Here is an 18,683-nt window from a genome sequence, read left to right as displayed (position 1 = left end):
CCAAAAACATTTGCATTTCATGTAGTTGCACCTGCATTAACACATATAAGCATTTCATACATACATATAGATATCACAACTGCATCACATCCTGCACACAACACCTGTTAGCACAATTTACATTTGCATTGTCATATTCATCCACATTTCATACATTCACATTTGCATCATGCATACACATATAAAACATAAAAGAACAAAAAAAATAAAAAATATTGCATTGCATCATATACATATTTGCATCCATATCATAAGCATCACATAAGAACATCTCATCACATAGGTACACGTGCATATAGCTGCTGCAAAGATGAATCATATCATATATATATATATATATATAAAGTGTCATGATATAATGATGTCAAAATCATATGGCTACAATCACCTGCAGGTGTCTATATCATCATGCAAAAATGGTACAATACTGATACATAGGGAGCCCTCTACGGCTATGATGAACTCTCTCCCTCAAAGTCGGCTGGCCTCGACAGAGTCTGAGCCCTAGAAGGACCCACCCCAAGATCATCTCTCCTGTCCCCTCTATTTCCTGAGCCTAGTTGTCTCATCCTCCTCCCTGATCCTACAGCCAACCCTCGTGTCGCTCTATCCGGACAAAGGAACCCACTGATCAGTCCTGCCAATACTACTGGTAGTGCTAATCCTGTCCATGTCATGGTATCCCATGCCACATGTCCCACCCTCATCTCTAGTCCCAAATCCTAGAACGCTCATCTAAGGGCATCCCTGTCTCCATCTCGATCGTATGGGATCAGCTCCCCATCGATCGGTACCCGCAGTATCCTGTATACATCCTCCAGGGTGACTGTCATCTCACCCATCGGTAAATGGAATGTGCACGTCTCAGAGTGCCATCTCTCAGCTAATGCAGTCAGCAGTCCCATGTTCGCCTGAAACTCAGGCACATATAGTGCATGTCTCAATCCCATCTCCTCGATGGCAACTCTGTCCTCGAAAGACAACTCAGGTCACAACCTCTGAGTAGAAGGGAATCTCTCCCGTGACTCTAGCATCAACAAATACTCCTGCAGTCAAGCAAATCACTCATGTCAGTCATCGTGGCATTCCCTGTTTATCACAAAATGCTACTTTTTATCTAAATGCATCTGGCTATCTATCCTAGTGACACTCACTATTCATCACAAAGTGTTGTTTTTATCCTAGTGGTACTCCCTGTTCATCACAAAGTACTACGTGTGTGACACTTACTGTTCATCACAAAGTGTTACTCACATTTGCACTCACTGTTCATCACAAAGTGCTGCTCATACTCTAGTATTCCCTGTTCATCACAAAGTGCCTTGATCTATCCTAGTCTTCCCAGAGGACCTACTTGAGTGTATCCTCTCAGCAGCTTATCCAATCGACAGCATATGTTCATCACAGAACTGCTGATTTGACCTAGAAGATGCAAATTCACACTTTTTCAAATGCAAACGCGCTTATCTAACATAAACACGCTTACAGACTGCACAGACGTGCCTGAAAAACACAGACGTGCTTGAAAAACACAGACATGCCTATGCTCTGCACAGACGCGCTTGGGTTGCACAGACGTGCCTTCTTGGCACAAACGCGCCTACACATCACAGACGCGGCCGCAATTGACACAGACATGGGTTCAAACGTAGATGCGCCTGGCACAAACACAGACACGCCTCGCAAACACAGACGTGCCTGACACCAACGCAGACGCGCCTGGACGTTTTTGACACTTTTTGGATCCTAGTCTAAGCGCATTTATGACCCTATCTAGCATGCATTAATGACAAAATTAAATGCGTCAAAGTACGGGGAGGTTTGGTAGTACTTACCGGCTCTCCTGCCTCTGCTGGCCTCTGAAATCGGCGAACACAGTCGAATCTGTGAATGAAGGCCATCACTGCTGACTGCTGCTGCTCAATTTTCGCTCTGCAATTTGCTCTCGTGGATGTGTAGATGACAATGAGGATGTATTTTCCCCCGTGGTCTATCTTATAGCCTAGCCCTACCCCTAGCCCTCGTTTCCCGAGTCAGTCTTCATTATCCCGTGACTCTGTCACTTTATCCGGTTAGTCCATTCTATCCTGTCTTTCTTATCAAGAGATTGTCTGCAATCTTTCCAGACATTTTCATCTAATCTCTCGAGGGGGCATATCATTCCCATCCTAGGGCAACTCTGTATCAGTTCATCTTATCTTCTTTGAAACAACGCGACAAGCCGCATTGTCTCAAAGAGGGGCAAAATGTAGACACCCAAAATTGTCATGTCTAATTAAATAAATATTTTATTTATTTAATTACTTTAGCTTAATTCTTCTATTAATTAAATAAATCTTTATTTATTTAATTAATTCATTTATCCTCTTCTAGCCTTATTTCTCATTTAAATAAATACATTTATTTATTTAAATTATCCTTTTCCTAAATTAAATAAATATTTTATTTATTTAATTATCCCACTTCTTCTGTTAATTAAATAAATCTTTATTTATTTAATTAATTCATTAACCTTTTCTACCCATGACACATGTCATTCATCTCTTAATTCATACACTACCTACCCCCTTCATTATTTTATTATTTCTTTTACCTACCCTCTAATCATAGCCGACCTCTTTTTTACACCTCTCAATCTTATCCCTCCATTTCATATAGTGTCTTCTATATAAGGAGATGCTTCCTTCATTATCAAACCCTAATCAATCATTCTAATCAATCATCTTAAAGACTTGACTACACTATGATCCTACTTGCAACCACATTCTGTTCTTTGTTGAGCTCTTGTGCACATAAAATCTGAGAGCAAATATATCAAGCAAGATCAATGGAGATAGGAAGAATGGAGATCCAAACCCTATTGGACATGTGATGGTATAATCTTTGTGATTTCATTTGATTTGCATTGTCTTAGGTAATCTTCACATGTTATGGTGGATCTTTGTTGTTGTTAGGCTAGGGTTTTGTGGTTGAATTCATTTAGCCTTTCAATATTGTTATTATTGTTATCCATTTTCACCATATACACTCATACATCCATATAGCCTTGCCTATATAAACAGGCCTATATTCATTGTATTGGTTAATCCAGTTGATCATTTTGTATATTGATGAGAATACAGTTTGTTCTTGTCATTCTATTGTCTCTTTTATGCTTTTCATTATGCCCTTGATCTTGGCAAAATCCTACACTATGAATTCAAATCAACACACTTGTGTCTGTCACTGATTGACAAACACCATGTCCATCAACTCATTTGTCAACACGAAATCCTCAGCCATATGGGTCTGACATCTACTCCCACAAATCGTGCACAAATGAGATGTGGGTCCATCTACATCGGTTGCATCATCTATCCCCAAGCATATCCTTGAGCAACTGAAACACATATGCTGAATGGGCTCTCTGTTGCCACCTAGATCAATTAATGACTCGTCATCTAGTACTATAGGGAGTGCTAACGACGTCCCATGCTGGATGATTGCACCAGTCAATTTTGTGGCTGCTTGAAGAGTCTATAGCTCCATTTACTCTTTCAACTCTACTGGGACAACTTGATGCACCTTGGGTTTGGGTGCTAAGGGGTGACGACTCTCCAGGGCTAATCGCCTACGAGCTCCAGGTCTATTTTGGGCAAAGCCACCACCTTTACCATGGAACTCTCTCATGTCAAAATAGCTTGGTCACACATTGAGCACAAACTCACAGTATAGTTTTCTAAAAAAATACAATGGCACCTCATAATTATTACAAGGTGGATCATCAAAGATCATCCACCACCTCTGCTAAAAAAGATTCTTCATCTGCACATTGGTACACCAATGTATACGAAAGCTCTTTGCATTAAGAGGTAACGACTAACCAATTTTAGGATCAACAAAAAGGACACATATTTTTTGTTTACTAATATTTTTGTTTTTGACTCCCTTGTATGATAACCCATCAACATAGTATTGACGACACCTATCCCTAAAGTTTCCCCATTTGGTAATTTGTGTGGAAACAACTATGGCATTACTAGCTAATGTTTCTAGGCTAGTGGCGAGGGATTTATGATGATCAAGTTTGGATGTTTTCAATTTATCAATCTATTGATTTTAGACGTATTTTGCCCTAACTGATTAATTAATTGCTCCTGTGTTTTGGGTGTGCGATCAAAAAGAGGAATTGGGGGTGTATCTTGTGGGTTTTCAGAAGGTGCATTTTGTTGTTCTTGTTGTGGATTAGAAGAATCTGGTTTTTGAAACAAAAAATGAAAAAACCTAATCAAAATTAATGAAATTAAATTCAAAATGTAAAACAAATTGAACAAACGGGAAAGAAAGACAAAAATTAACAAAAACGAACCTTGATCCATAGTGTCTGGAGGAGAAATATGGCATCTCGTTCGTAGTTCAGAGGAGAAATATGGCAGCCCATTCGTGGTTGGGCAGAGAAAATGATGAAAAAACATGGTTGTCATGGGAAAATAAGACCCAAATTTTTTTTAAAAAACTTTTTTTTGACAGGTATCGCGTACACAGTCCTTTAGGGCTTATTAGTGTGTACGTGCTCATTTTCCTATAAGTAGCTCGTACGTGCTCATTTTCCTAAAGGTGGCGCGTATGCGCTCCTTTTCCTAAAAGCAACACGTACATGCTCCTTTTCCTAAAAGCAACGTGTACGCACTACCTTTTCTAGGCTCGGGAACAACAAACTTGAGCGTGTATGTGGTGATTTCAAATTTTATAACCGCGTATGCGCTGCTTGTTTTTCCAATTTTTTTTTGGGTGGTGTCCATTTTTCTGACCACCAGCTTTGTGCACATACCCCTTGTTCAACCTTCTTCTGGGATATTTCTCCCTCTTCTAAGTCTACGCCCGAACATTTCCCCGAGGGGGGAGGTGTCGTCTTGGGGTCAAGGGTTTTCATCATATTAAGAATGCCTTCCAAGAAGGGGTAGCCCTCCTCAGTAGTATCATGAGGGCCCTTCTTTCCTCCAAGTCTTTGGTCTGAGCCACAATATTGTTAGTAATCGGGGGACTGGGGGGGAGAACATTTTGAGTTGCCTTCATATTGACAATACTCGGGGACGACAACTTCTCCTTCAGTTTTTCCTCCGGAGGTGGATGGACCAGGTAGTTGGCTATAACATGACCATGTTTTCTACACATTTGAAAAAAAAGGGAGGCATTCTCGTAGGCAATAGATTGAGCCCATTTACCCCATTTGGATCTAAGAGCTATGAAGTTAGGGAGGGGGTTGTTAACAACCACATTCACACATAGGCGAGCATAAACTAGTCTAGTCTTCTACATCGTCACATTGTCAGCAACAATGAATTGACCAAAAGAGTTACCAATCCATCTAAAAATGGTGTCATCCCAGAACTCCAAAGGGAGGCCAGGGAGTCTGATCCATACCGACGCCAGTTTGAGGAGGTCTGCACTAGGGTCAAACCCTGACTTCCACTTAGAGAGAGTTAAGCAGTGTTTTTCATAAGACCATGAACCCGACATAATGTAAATGAAGTCTTCTTCTATAGTGAATCCGAATAAGAAGAGCCCTCCCGACATAGAAGATATAGAGACACTACCTTTTAGTTTCCATCTGGAACCAGCCCATCTTCTGACCATATCTATTGTGGGTCTAAAGGCTAAAAATATCCCCATCAAGAAGAGGTGTAGGGAGGAGGCAATATTATCCATAATACTGTCAGGGAGACAAATCTCGGGACCATCCTCACAAACAGTTACCTTTGGTAGCAATGCCAATGACCCCGACTTAGTATTTCCAACAAGGGCACCTTTCCAGGTACTTGCTTGAGATTCCCTAGGCAAAGGCCCCACAGTATCAGTCTTGGGAACATTGTTAGGAGAAACCAAGCTGGAGGTCTCATGTGGAAACTTCGCATGGGAGGGGGCCTCGTGCAACACCCCATTAAAAGTGTCAACGACACCAACCAAGGGAGCCCACCCAACACTCTAGGAGCGCAGTATGAGTGATAGATCCGGATACAACTACATGTTACCAGGGGGGTCAAGTTTCAAGGAGGATGGGCCCTCCCTTGCAAAAATGACAGCCATAAAGAAATTCAAAATTCAGCAGAGCAGGAAAGTTGTAGAGGAAAATTTTGTATAAATATTGCAGGATTTTGCTTCGAGGTTTTGAGAGGATATTGTTGTTTGAATGAATGTGTCAAGTATTGAGAGGATCTTGTTGTGGAACATTTGAACATGAGATATGGAGTCTATAAAAGAAGGCATTAATGGAGGACTTTGTGATGTCGATTTTCAAACTAAAACTTTAGTTACGTAGCTTCAAATCACATAGATTTACAAAACTCTTTGTATAAATTTTCAAGTTCCATGGTTCTGTTCATAGACTATTAAAAGCATCTTATTTCTTCACTATGTTTTTCGTCTTCAACTTTATTCTAAAAATTGACCTTTTTTTGTTCTAAAATTTGATCTATTATCTTCACCAAGCGTCTTAATATTTGTTGCATTTGGCAATCTAAATTGAAGATGTACAATTTACAACTCTACTAAACCTTTATTTGTTTCTATTTCATTATTGTCTCTATGAAATATTTTTGTAACTTGAATGTTCATGATCATTGACCAACTTGGTATTGTGCATGTACCATATATGTCAATATTACATTAAGATTTTGTATATTAAAATACTACAAAAAGTACACTAAAAAGATATCATAAGAATCAAATACAACTCCGGGATCTGCTCCATTCTTGTACTATTCCATTTAGACAAAAGCCTTTGCAATAGTCATTATGGGATTTATCCTACTCTGTCTACGGGTGTTGACCCAGTATGATCTGACAAAGAAGGTGCGCAAAAAGGCTTGGTCAGGGTTTGATCCGAGGATGTACATGATGGCTTAAAGTGTGCCTTAGTAATAGAAAGGAAATGATCGAGAGTGGTTGGTTGGAAATGGAAGAGATTGGTGGAAATGGAACGCTATGGAGGGTTGCTGGTCTAATAAGGAATTGACCGCCTTGTTCGTGCAAGAAGCACCAAATACGGAGAGGCAGCAACAAAACCCAATACCGACATGCCTATCCAAACTATGGCAAAACACAGCCTGACAGCAGCTCGCGGAACCACACGAAATGCATTGCTAATCACCAAGCACAATTAGGTCAGGGCAAAGATACATATAGTAGAGTTTATAGTCCCAACTTCCCTTCGTCCAGTTCCAGTCCGGGATTCATTTTCTTTCATGGATCCGGAGCCCGTTTACTCGGAACCACCAATAGTGAAGGCAATATATTAGATTCTCTCAAATGCATACCCAATTCCAGGCGAGGGTGAAGCACCAGAAGCAGATTCAGATCCTCCAGGTTTACGATTACCTGCACGGAAAGCGGGTAAGGGCCAATTCTAATTCGAACTGACCTGGTAGCTAAGGGAGCAAATCTCGTTGAAAGGCGGCTATCAGTCCCAAATACCGAACTGTAATAAAAACATATAATATCAACTACACCATTGAAAAGAACCAAACTCAAATGAGTGTAGTAACCCTTCTCGATCAAACTCTTTTTGGACTTATGTTTGACTGTTCAGTGGATACATTACTGCTATACTTTATTCAGACTTTATGCAATGTTATTTCATGCTTTAACTTGATATGTGGTGTATGCTTTCATGCAGTATTTCAGTACTTATGGTTAAAAGTATTTTTTTTATAGATTACTGACATGGACTGACACATTTAATTTATATGTGTGATGTGTTATTTATATGTTTTGTGTTTGCAAGTGTATGGGATGTGAGGGGAATTTTTTCCTTCACTCACTCCGGTGAGACAGGGAACGTCACGATTCTCTTTCATCAATGTGCGTGTCATGTCTGTTTATATATTTGTCCATATACACGTGTGGTTCGTTGATGCAGAACATTGCAGGTACAAGTATCGAGTAGGTATGTGGTATCGACTCCACCTGGTTTCATAAGTCTGAACGTGCCTTATTTGTCTGATGGGAGTGGAGGAGATAGTTGTTGGACCCTGACTTGACCTGCAGTTACACTCATGTGAGTGTTGTCAGTCAGTTGTCTTTTTCGTTTGACCGATATGTGAGTCATAGTGCTTTAGTATTGTCGTTTCATGAGTCGTCGTTTGATCATTCCTCGTTTAGCGTGCTTCCGATTATTTGAATAGTTATTTAATTGAGTGAATGATGTTATTGTGTTGGCATAATTAGTTAATTATTATACTCTTGAGTTTATCAATTTAATTAAATAAACGAGTTGCTAGATTTAAATGGTTAAATTTGCTTAATATATTGTGTTATAGTTGTATTAAAATATTGGGAAAAGAAATAAGTAAATGCTTTGCTATTTAAATTTTAAATGCTTATGTTGAGTTATAGTCTCATGGCAAAAAGAAAAAGAAAAATAAATAAAGGCATTCCCTTTTACTTTTTTTTGTTATTATTTAACTTTAAGATTTTATTTTGTTCAAAAAGGGATTATGTCATGAAAAATAAAATCAGATTTCTTTTACTTTTTTTAAATAGTTTTATTTTGATTGGTTAGAAAAGCTTTTCAACCTAAAAGTTTAGGTTGAAATATTTTTGGCTATATTGCCTGGGAGTCACAAGAACAGAGGGGATTATTTTTTGAAAGCAAAATTTGGAAATCCATTTGGAAGTAGGAACATGGATTTGGAAATTGTTTGCAAGGTTGAAGCTCTTCCACAAATTTGCTTCTTGGATTGCTTTGTAGGTTGGGTAGTTTCTTCTTAAGTTTCAATAAAAAAATTTGAATGTTGATCTTTCTTCCTGTGTGTATGATTTAAATTTGTGAAATCTTGTTGGAAACTCTTGTGGGAAGCTTGTTTTGGATAATGGAGTATTTTGTTATGGGATTCAATTAAATTTCATTTCAATTTGTTTTGTTGAAGAGTTTTTCCATTCTTCTTTTGGTTATGTATTTTTAAGTTTATGCATATATTTGGGTTTTGATTATTTCCTCCATTAAGTGTTGTATGGAATGAAATTTATTTTCTGAGTGTTTGCAAATTTCTATTTGTCCGAATTTGGGGGTTATGCTGGCAAAATTTTGTCAATTTTGCCCTCTTTGATTGGATGCAAAATTCTTCCTGTGTATGAAGAAATCAACAAGTGAACCAAATCCTCTCTGATTCCTTAAAATTCTTGGTGTGTTTCCCAAGATCTTTGTAATTGGGTCTTTTATATTTTTCTAGTTTGACATAATTTCTTATTGAAAAAAATTCTTTTCAAACTTTGTTGCTCACTGTTTTCTGGTTCCAAGTGATTTTGTACAACATTAATGTTTGAGTTTTTAATTAAAAAAAGTAAATAACTTAAACTAAGCCCACGTGGCGGGCTAATCCCACCACGTGGGACAATAATGACTGCTACCGGTCGGTAGCAACACTACCGGTTGGTAGTGTTTTCTACCTTTTCGTAGCAGCACTACCCACGGGTAGGCTTAGGCCACTGCCATACTTTTATTCTTTCCGTTCACGACTCATGAAAAGAAAATAGTGTTAGCCATTTAATATAGTATGATAAAATTTTCATTTTAGTTGTAAATATTATTTTATTAAAGATATATATTTATATCTATAAATTTTATTTTCTTGTCAAATCAAGACTTTAGTTATGAGATCTAATTGATAAATTTAGTTGTAATTTGGAAATCGATAAAATATCTTAATATAATTCATATTTTAATTGTTAAATATTTAATATGGATTTTATTATCTTGTTTGGAATATTGTATTGGAAATAAATAGAATTGAGTGACGTTTTAGAATGAAGTATTAAATATAGGGTGTTTTATTTAATTTTCAATTGATGAAACTACAAGTGTATATGATGTTATTTTCAAAGATTGACTGTGCTCAAACTTAGTTAAATTAGCTTTTCTTGCAAAGGGTTTATTTGGTGGTTATTTCTTGTCTATGTTCAATCGTCCTGTTGTGGCGTATTTTGTATCTCTTGACCAAGTGATGTATTATGACCTCGTTGCCTTAACCATGTAGTGCTTATTCCTTATGGTTAACCAAGAGTTAGTATGTCTTTGTTTTCGGCCTCCTGTATTTGGAAAGTGGTGTTATGGTTGTCTGTTCGCCATAGGGTCCTCGTAGAGAGACCATGTTCATTTAGTGTCTTATGAGAGAGTGGCTTTCGAGTGGGGGCCGCACCCGAAGTGGTTGGTAAGATAACCCCTTGAAAGTTAGATAATAAGTGATAACCTAATAATTGATTAGGGGGTGGTTAGTTTTTATATTAATTAAGATATTATACCCCGTACATGGTTGAGTGCTCGTATAGGCTCAAGATGTAGTGGGAAGGCCTAGAATGGCAAATTGACCACCTTGTCTTCACGAAGGGTTGGTAGGGTCCGCATGAGACTTAGATGGAACCGGGGGTTTGGGAAAGGTTACTAGGATAACCCAGGATGGGGGCCAAGACCTATGGAGGCCTACCTAGGGTAACCATCTTAAGCTATGCGATGACGCTCTCTCTTTAGGGTCACTAGTGTATTGTGATGTCGAGTCACCTGGAGTATTATGGAGTCATATTGTACTATCATTCATGTCTTGCTTATGCTTGCTTGAGGGTCCTCTTCTATCTCCTAGCAAGGTGGGGTGATTCCATTTTGGGATCACATGGTCGGGTGGTAGTGCCACTTCCCATCAGATGCTCTTGTTCGTACCTTCATGCAAGGATTGGCTTCACAAGTGTTTCTGTGGTTCGTGACTCATGCTCTATCTCATGTTGGAAATTATTGTTCTTTGCAGACCTATGTGGTCAATTGCATCAATGAATTTATGTAACCTTGTATTTGGTAAAGATGTAAACTTCATATATATTATTGGAAGCCATGTATTTTATGATCAATGTAATCCTAAGTTTTGGATGTTATTTATCAGCTATCTTTATGATTTGTGTAAATGCTTAATTGAAGAGAAAATTATATTGTTACCCTTTCAATCTTTAAATGGTGTAATATGTTATTGTATATGGTTTATATGTTCAATGAGTAAATGATGGATAATTGGATTAATTGTAATTATGGAATTTAACCTTTCATTTAATTCTTCATTGGTAACCCTTTAGGAATTCTTGTGTTATTATTGTGCAATGTAGTAATTAATGCACTTAATGTGAATTATACTTTTAAAAAAAATTTATTTCACCCTTAGTTGCCTATACGTGTGGTTTTTCCTTTGGGGTTCCTGGCGGGGCATTACATTTGGTATCAGAGCCAGTTTTCAACACTGGGTATTCTGGTTTATATTGAGCCCATTCAACTTGACCTTTTGTGTAGGTCTTAGTGTTTGTGTTTTCCCTTGTTATTATACTTGTCATAGATCTGAACCTTATTCTCTTGTGCAGTATTGGGTCATGGCTAGGAAAGCCAAGGGAGCTGCTCGTGTTGGTGGTTACAATAGAGGCAGAGGTGGGGGATGTGGTCATGGTTCAGGCCGCCATAGTCCTTCGCCACCACCCACTAATGCGAGTGTGGATCAGGATTAGTCTGTTCATCAGGATGAACACCATTCAACAGAGCAAGTTCCCGAAAGGGAAGAGTTGAGGAAGATATTTCAGGAGGTGTTAGCTAGACTAGGCTCCAGACCTAAGCCCGATCAGCCCATCCATGCTCAGGTAGGGGAGTCGCATCAACAGATTCTGGAGGAGAGAGAGAGGTATCCCAGAAGGAGAGAGGTCCCAGCAGACCAAGACTTAGCAACCATGGGGCACATGAGGGACTTGATGAGGTCCCATCCTCCTTACTTTGATAGTAAAGGTATCGGTCTTGAGGCAGAGACCTGGCTGATTAGTTTAGATCGGTGTTTCGTCATGTATCCGTATGGTAGCAACACCAAGGCAAGATGCACCATCATGCATCTCGGGAGTTTTGCATCTATCTAGTGGTGGTTAGAGGAGGAGAGGATCAGTGTGAGCATTTACACGGTATCATGAGAGATTTTTTTGGAGAGATTAAGGGCATGATTTCTCTCACCCCAATGGAGACAGTCTCGGGTAGATGAGTTATATGCTTTGCACCAGTTTGGTATGTCTGTAGATCAGTTTGAGCATTGGTTTTATGAGATCAAACAATATGTCGGTATTGGTAACGATGAGGCAATGCTAGTTCAACACTTCTTGTGGGGTCTCAACGACCGCATCAATGGAGGAGTGAGAGTGTTTGAGCCTGCTTCAGTAGAGGTAGCCATGGTGAAAGCAAGGGTGGTGGAGTAGAATCTTGGTCATGTGCATGGCGGTTGGTCTGGAGTGTAGATCGAGAGTGTGCCTTTAAGTGGGTCCAGAGTTAGAGGGAATCAGTCCCAGACTGCTACACCTTTTAGGGGTTCTCAGGCACCCGCTATGGGTGGACAACAATAATAGTTGTCGAGGCTGAAACAGTTTCAGGGCCAGCAGGGTGGCAACTCTTAGCATAAGAAGAGTAAAACTAATATAGGAGTAGGCAGAGTTTCCTAGGGTAGTCCTCTCAGGGTGCATCTCAGGCCCCTAGTAGGGGAAGCTTCCAGCAGTCCAGTGGGTCATCTGTAGGTAGAGGACTTGGTAGGGGAGCTTGTTTCTCCCGTGGTTAGTTTGTTCACATAGCCGCTCAGTGACCTCAACGTTCTCACCAAACGGGTAGTCAGAGGCCAACAACATCAAAGCCGACAATGGGGGATGTAGGTAGATCCCATAGAGTATTTGCAACGGTTGATGACCACTAGGATGAGCACCAGGGCATAGTGATTGAGGCTGTAGGTGTGTTGTGTGGTATTCCTATCTCTATACTTTTTGACTCTAGTGCTTCAGATTCTTTCATTTCTTCATCCATTATGGAGTAGTGCGAGCTCGTGTCTGCTAAGTAGGCGGATTGGTGGCAGGTAGAGTTGGCTACCGGTGTGTGTGTGTCCATAGATGCCTTCATTCCCAGTTGTGAGTTGGACCTAGGACCCTTTGCTATTTCAGTTGACTTTCTAGTCATTTCTTTGGGGTCTTATGGAGTTGTGTTGGGGATGGATTGGCTATCATCTCACAATGCTCGTATAGACTATCATCAGAAGATAGTAGAGTGTTTAGATGACCATGGCAGAAAAGTGGGGATCGTTGGAGTTCAGAGATCAATATCCTTACGTATGATTTCCACTATGCAACTTAAGCGGTGTATGTGTCAAGGGTGTCAGCTTTTTGCAATTTCTCTTGAGGATGTAGATGATGAAGAGAGTCGAAAAATCGCTCTTGATGGTCACCCTATTCTTCAAGAGTATGCGGATGTGTTTCCTTTGGATATTCCCGGTATGCCTCCGAAGCGAGACATAGACTTTCGCATTGACTTGGTTCCTGGTGCAGAACCTATTTTGAGAGCTCCATATCAGATGACTACTCAGGAGTTGAGTGAGTTGAAGTTAGAGATGGAGGAATTGTTGTCCAAGGGGTTCATTAGTCGTAGTGTTTCTCCTTGGGTGAGCTTGTTATCTTCGTTAAGAAGAAGGATGGTTCTCTTCGATTATGCATTGATTACCGACAGTTGAATAAGGTAACCATCAGGAATCGATATCCATTGCCTCAGATAGATGATCCTTTTTATCAGGTAAAGGGATCCAAGGTGTTCTCCAAGATTGATATGAAGTCTAAGTATCATTAGTTGCACATTCATGGTGCAGACATTCATAGAATGACGTTTCGTACTCGTTATGGTCACTATGAGTTCACAGTGGTGCCATTTGGGTTGACGAATGCACCTTCAGTTTTCATGAGCCTCACGAATGGGGTTTTCCGCACCTGCCTTGATCATTTTGTCCTTGTGTTCTTAGATGACATATTGATTTATTCTAGATCTATGGAAGAGCATGAGGGCCACTTATGACTGGTATTGCAGTGCTTGAGGGAGAGTCAGCTTTTTGCCAACTTGGTGAAATGTGATTTCTTCCAGTCAAAGGTGAACTATCTTGGTCATATAGTTTCGGGAGAAGGTGTGTCCGTGGATCCTTCTAAGATCCAAGCCATTGTAGATTGGCCAACGCTGACCAATGTTTAAGAGGTTCAAATTTTTATGGGTTTGGCCGGATATTATCGTCGCTTTGTTAAGAGTTTTTCTCGGATAGGTCATCTGATCACTTCTCTTCAGAGGAAAGAGAGGAAGTTTGTTTGGTCAGAGAAGTGTGAGTCAAATTTTTGTACCTTGAAGGAACTCCTTATTAGTGCTCCGATTTTGGAAGCTCCCGATCCATCCAGAGATTTTATGGTATGCACAGATGCCTCTTTAGAAGATATAGGTGCAGTGCTTATGCAGGATGGACGTGTGGTTGGCTATGAGTTTTGCAAACTCTAGGACCACGAGCTGAACTATCCAGTTCATGACTTGGAGTTGGCAGTTGTAGTGCATGCATTGGTTAGATGGTGACATTTTCTGTTGGGGTGTCGGTTTGAGCTGCATAGTGATCACCGTAGTTTGCAGTATATTTTCATGCAGCCGAACTTGAATGCTCGACAACAAAGATGGATGGAATTCCTTTGTGAGTATGATTTTGAGGTTCAATATATTCATGGGAAAGAGAATGTGGTGGCAGATGCTTTGAGTCGTAGGCGACATGAGGTTGCAGCATTGTCTCTTGGAGTGGACTTGAGGGAGAGAATTCTTGGAGTTCTCCCTCAGGACATCTGGTATCAGGATGTTAGAGTTGTGACGGAGTCTGGAAGGCCATTAGAGGGTAGGCATTTTGGATATAATCTTGAGGCATATGATCTTCTTCGACATCTTGGACGGATCTATGTACCTCCTTTGAAGGGTCTTCGCATTTTGATCATGACTGAGGCCCATCGTGCACCTTATTCGACACACCCTGGTGTCAAGAAGATGCATGCAGATCTTAGATAGATATATCATTGAGTTGGTATGAAACATGACATTATTGATTTTATGTTGAAGTGTTTAGAATGTTAGCGGGTGAAGGCAGAGCATAAGCACCCTGCAGGGCTTTTACAACCTAATTTGGTACCGGATTGGAAATGGGATATCATTTCCATGGATTTCATAGTGGGGTTGCCTATTTCTTTGCATCATCATGATGCCATCACGGTCATTGTTGATATATTGACCAAAGTTGCTCATTTTGTTCCTATTCGATCTTCTTATACAACAGTAGTGGTGGCATGAGTCTTCTTGGAAGATGTGGTGAGGTTGCATGGGGTTCCAAGGCGGATAATTTCTGATAGAGATCCCGTTTTTACTTCAGTATTGTGGACCTCACTTCAGCATGCTTTGGGGACCCAGTTGAACTTCAGTTCAGCTTATCACCCAGAGACCGATGGTCAAATTGAGTGTGTGAATCAGGTCTTGGAGGACATGCTTCACATGTATGTTATGGACCAACAGTCGCGCTGGGAGGAATATCTTTGCCTTGTGGAATTTGCTTATAACAATGGATATCACAGCTTTATAGGCATGTCTCCCTTCTAGGCATTGTATGGTTGTCCTTGTCGTACTCCTTTGAGTTGGGATCAATTAGAGGATAGGGTGCGTTTAGGATTGGATATGCTTCGAGAGATGGAGCAACAAGTTGAACAGATTCGTGGGCATTTGGTTGTTGCTCAGGATAGGCAGAAGAAGTATGTTGATGCTCATAGAGTATATTGTCATTTTTCAATTGGCGACCGTGTGTTCTTGAGAGTGCGTCCGCATAAGAGTCTGATCCGTTATAGAAAGGGTTTTAAGTTGGTGCCTTGTTTTGTTGGCCCTTTTGAGGTCCTTGAGAGGATAGGACTTGTTTCCTACTATCTTGCCTTGCCACCGAGTCTATCTTGCATCCACGATGTCTTTCATGTTTCTATTCTTTGACCTTATCGTCCTAATGTGATTCATGTTCTTGATTGGAACACTTTGTAGGTCGAGGACAGACAACTTTCTATGGAGCCCATGTGCATTCTTCAGCATTGGGATTTGACCCTCAGGGGTTGTAGCATTGACCAGGTAAGGGTCCTATGGGACCCAAATGATGAGACCTCGATGATATGAGAGGATGCAATGAAGCTGAGAGAGTTTTATTCTCATCTGTTTTAGGCTTCCAGGAGTAAGCCTAGTTTTGGGGGGGAAAATGTAGTACCCCTTCTCAATCAGACTCTTTTTGGACTTATGTTTGACTTCAGTTGACTGTTCAGTGGATACATTACTGCTATACTTTATGCGATGTTATTTCATGCTTTAAATTGATATGTGGTGTATGCTTTCTGTAGTGTTTCAGTACTTATGATTAAAAGTAAATTTTTATGGATTACTAACATGGACTGACACATTTACTTTATATGTGCAATGTGTTATTTATATGTTTCGTGTTTGCAAGTGTATGGGATGCGAGGGGATGATTTTCCTTCACTCACTCCGGTGAGACAGGGAACGCCATGATTCTCCTTCATCGGTGTGTGTGTCATGTTTGTTTATATATTTGTCCATATGCACGTGTGGTTCGTTGATGTAGGACATTGCATGTACAAGTACCGGGTAGGTATGGGGTATCGACTCCACCTGGTTTCACAGGTTTGAGCGTGCCTTATTTGTCCGATGAGAGTGGAGGAGATAGTTGTTGGACCCTAACTCGACCTACAGTTACATTCATGTGAGTGTTGTCAGTTGGTCATCTTTCCTGTTTGACTGGTATGCGAGTCATTGTGCTTTAGTATTGTCGTTTCGTGAGTTGTCGTTTGATCATTCCTCATTTTACGTGCTTCCGATTATTTGTATAGTATTTAATTGAGTGAATGATGTTATTGTGTTGGCGTAATTAGTTAATTATTATGCTCTCGAGTTTATCGATTTAATTAAATAAATTAGTTGCTAGATTTAAATGGTTAAATTTGCTTAATATATTGTGTTATAGTTGTATCAAAATATTGGAAAAAGAAATAAGTAAATGCTTTGCTATTTAAATTTTAAATGCTTATGTTGAGTTATAGTCTTATGGGAAAAAGAAAATGAAAAATAAATAAAGGCATTCCCTTTTACTTTTTTTTGTTATTATTTAACTTGTAGATTTTCTTTTGTTCAAAAAGGGATTATGTCATGAAAAATAAAATCATATTTCTTTTACTTTTTTAAAATAGTTTTATTCTGATTGGTTGGAAAAGCTTTTCAACCTAAAAGTTTAGGTTGAAATATTTTTGGCCATATTGCCCGGGAGTTCACAGGAAGAGAGGGGATTATTTTTAGAATGCAAAATTTGGAAATCCATTTGGAAGGAGGAACCTGAATTTGGAAATTGTTTGCAAGGTTGAAGCTCTTCCACAAGTTTGCTCCCTGGATTGCTTTGTAGGTTGGGTAGTTTCTTCTTATGTTTCAATAAAAAAATTTGAATGTTGATCTTTCTTTTTGTGTGTATGATTTAAATTTGTGAAATCTTGTTGGAAACTCTTGTGGGAAGCTTGTTTTGGATAATAGAGTAGTTTGTTATGGGATTCAATTAAATTTCATTTCAATTTGTTTTGTTGAAGAGTTTTTCCATTTTTCTTTTGGCTGTGTGTTTTCAAGTTCATGCATATATTTGGGTTTCGATTATTTCCTCTATTAAGTGTTGTATGGAATGAAATTTATTTTCTGAGTGTTTGCAAGTTTCTATTTGTCCAAATTCGGGGGTTATGTTGGCAAAATTTTGTCAATTTTGCCCTCTTTGATTGGATGCAAAATTCTTCCTGTGTGTGAAGAAATCAATAAGTGAACCATATCCTCTCTGATTCTTTAAAATTCTTGTTGCCCAAGATCTTTGTAATTGGGTCTTTTATATTTTTTCTAGTTTGACATAATTTCTTATTGAAAAGAATTCTTTTCAAACTTTGCTGCTCACTGTTTTCTGGTTCCCAGTGATTTTGTGCAACATTAATGTTTGAGTTTTTAATTAAAAAAAGTAAATAACTTAAACTAAGCCCACGTGGCGGGCTAATCCTACCATGTGGGACGGTAGTGACTGCTACTGGTCGATAGCAATCCTACTGGTTGGTAGTGTTTGCTACCTTTCCGTAGCTGCACTACCTGTCGGTAGGCTTAGGCCACCACCATACTTTTATTCTTTCCCTTCGCGGCTCGTGAAAAGAAAATAGTGTTAGCCATTTAATTTAGTATGATGAAATTTTCGTTTTAGTTTTAAATATTATTTTATTAAAGATATATATTTATATATATAATTTTTTTTTTCTTGTCAAATCAAGACTTTAGTTATGAGATCTAATTGATAAATTTAGTTGTAATTTGGAAATGGATAAAATATCTTAATATAATTCATGTTTGAATTGTTAAATATTTAATATGGATTTTATTATCTTGTTTGGAATATTGTATTGGAAATAAATAGAATTGAATGACGTTTTAGAATGAAGTATTAAATATAGGATGTTTTATTTAATTTTCAATTGATGAAATTGCAAGTGTATATGATGGTATTATTTTCAAAGATTAACTGTGCTCAGACTTAGTTAAATTAGCTTTTCTTGCAAAGGGTTTATTTGGTGGTTATTTCTTGTCTATGTTCAGTCTCCTGTTGTGGTGTATTTTGTATCTCTTGACCAAGTGATGTATTATGACCTCGTTGTCTTAACCATGTAGTGCTTATTCCTTATGGTTAACCAAGAGTTAGTATTTCTTTGTTTTTGGCCACCTGTATTTGGAAAGTGGTGTTATGGCTATTTGTTTCGCCATAGGG

At 39.1% G+C, this 18,683-nt stretch overlaps 1 protein-coding gene across 1 annotated transcript in view; it reads left to right on the top strand.

Annotated features, from left to right (window-relative positions):
* The window catches only part of LOC131874308 (uncharacterized), a 75,614-nt gene extending 64,100 nt beyond the window's left edge, over positions 1–11,514 (top strand). Inside the window, exon 4 of the mRNA XM_059217615.1 lies at positions 11,374–11,514. Coding sequence (XP_059073598.1) covers positions 11,374–11,514 — 141 coding nt within the window. The remainder of the gene's footprint in view (positions 1–11,373) is intronic.
* The last annotated feature ends 7,169 nt before the right edge of the window (positions 11,515–18,683 follow it).

The sequence above is a fragment of the Cryptomeria japonica genome, chromosome 3, assembly GCF_030272615.1.
Source record: "Cryptomeria japonica chromosome 3, Sugi_1.0, whole genome shotgun sequence".
In the NCBI taxonomy this organism is placed as follows: domain Eukaryota; kingdom Viridiplantae; phylum Streptophyta; class Pinopsida; order Cupressales; family Cupressaceae; genus Cryptomeria; species Cryptomeria japonica.
This window is presented reverse-complemented; position numbering and strand designations above follow the sequence as displayed.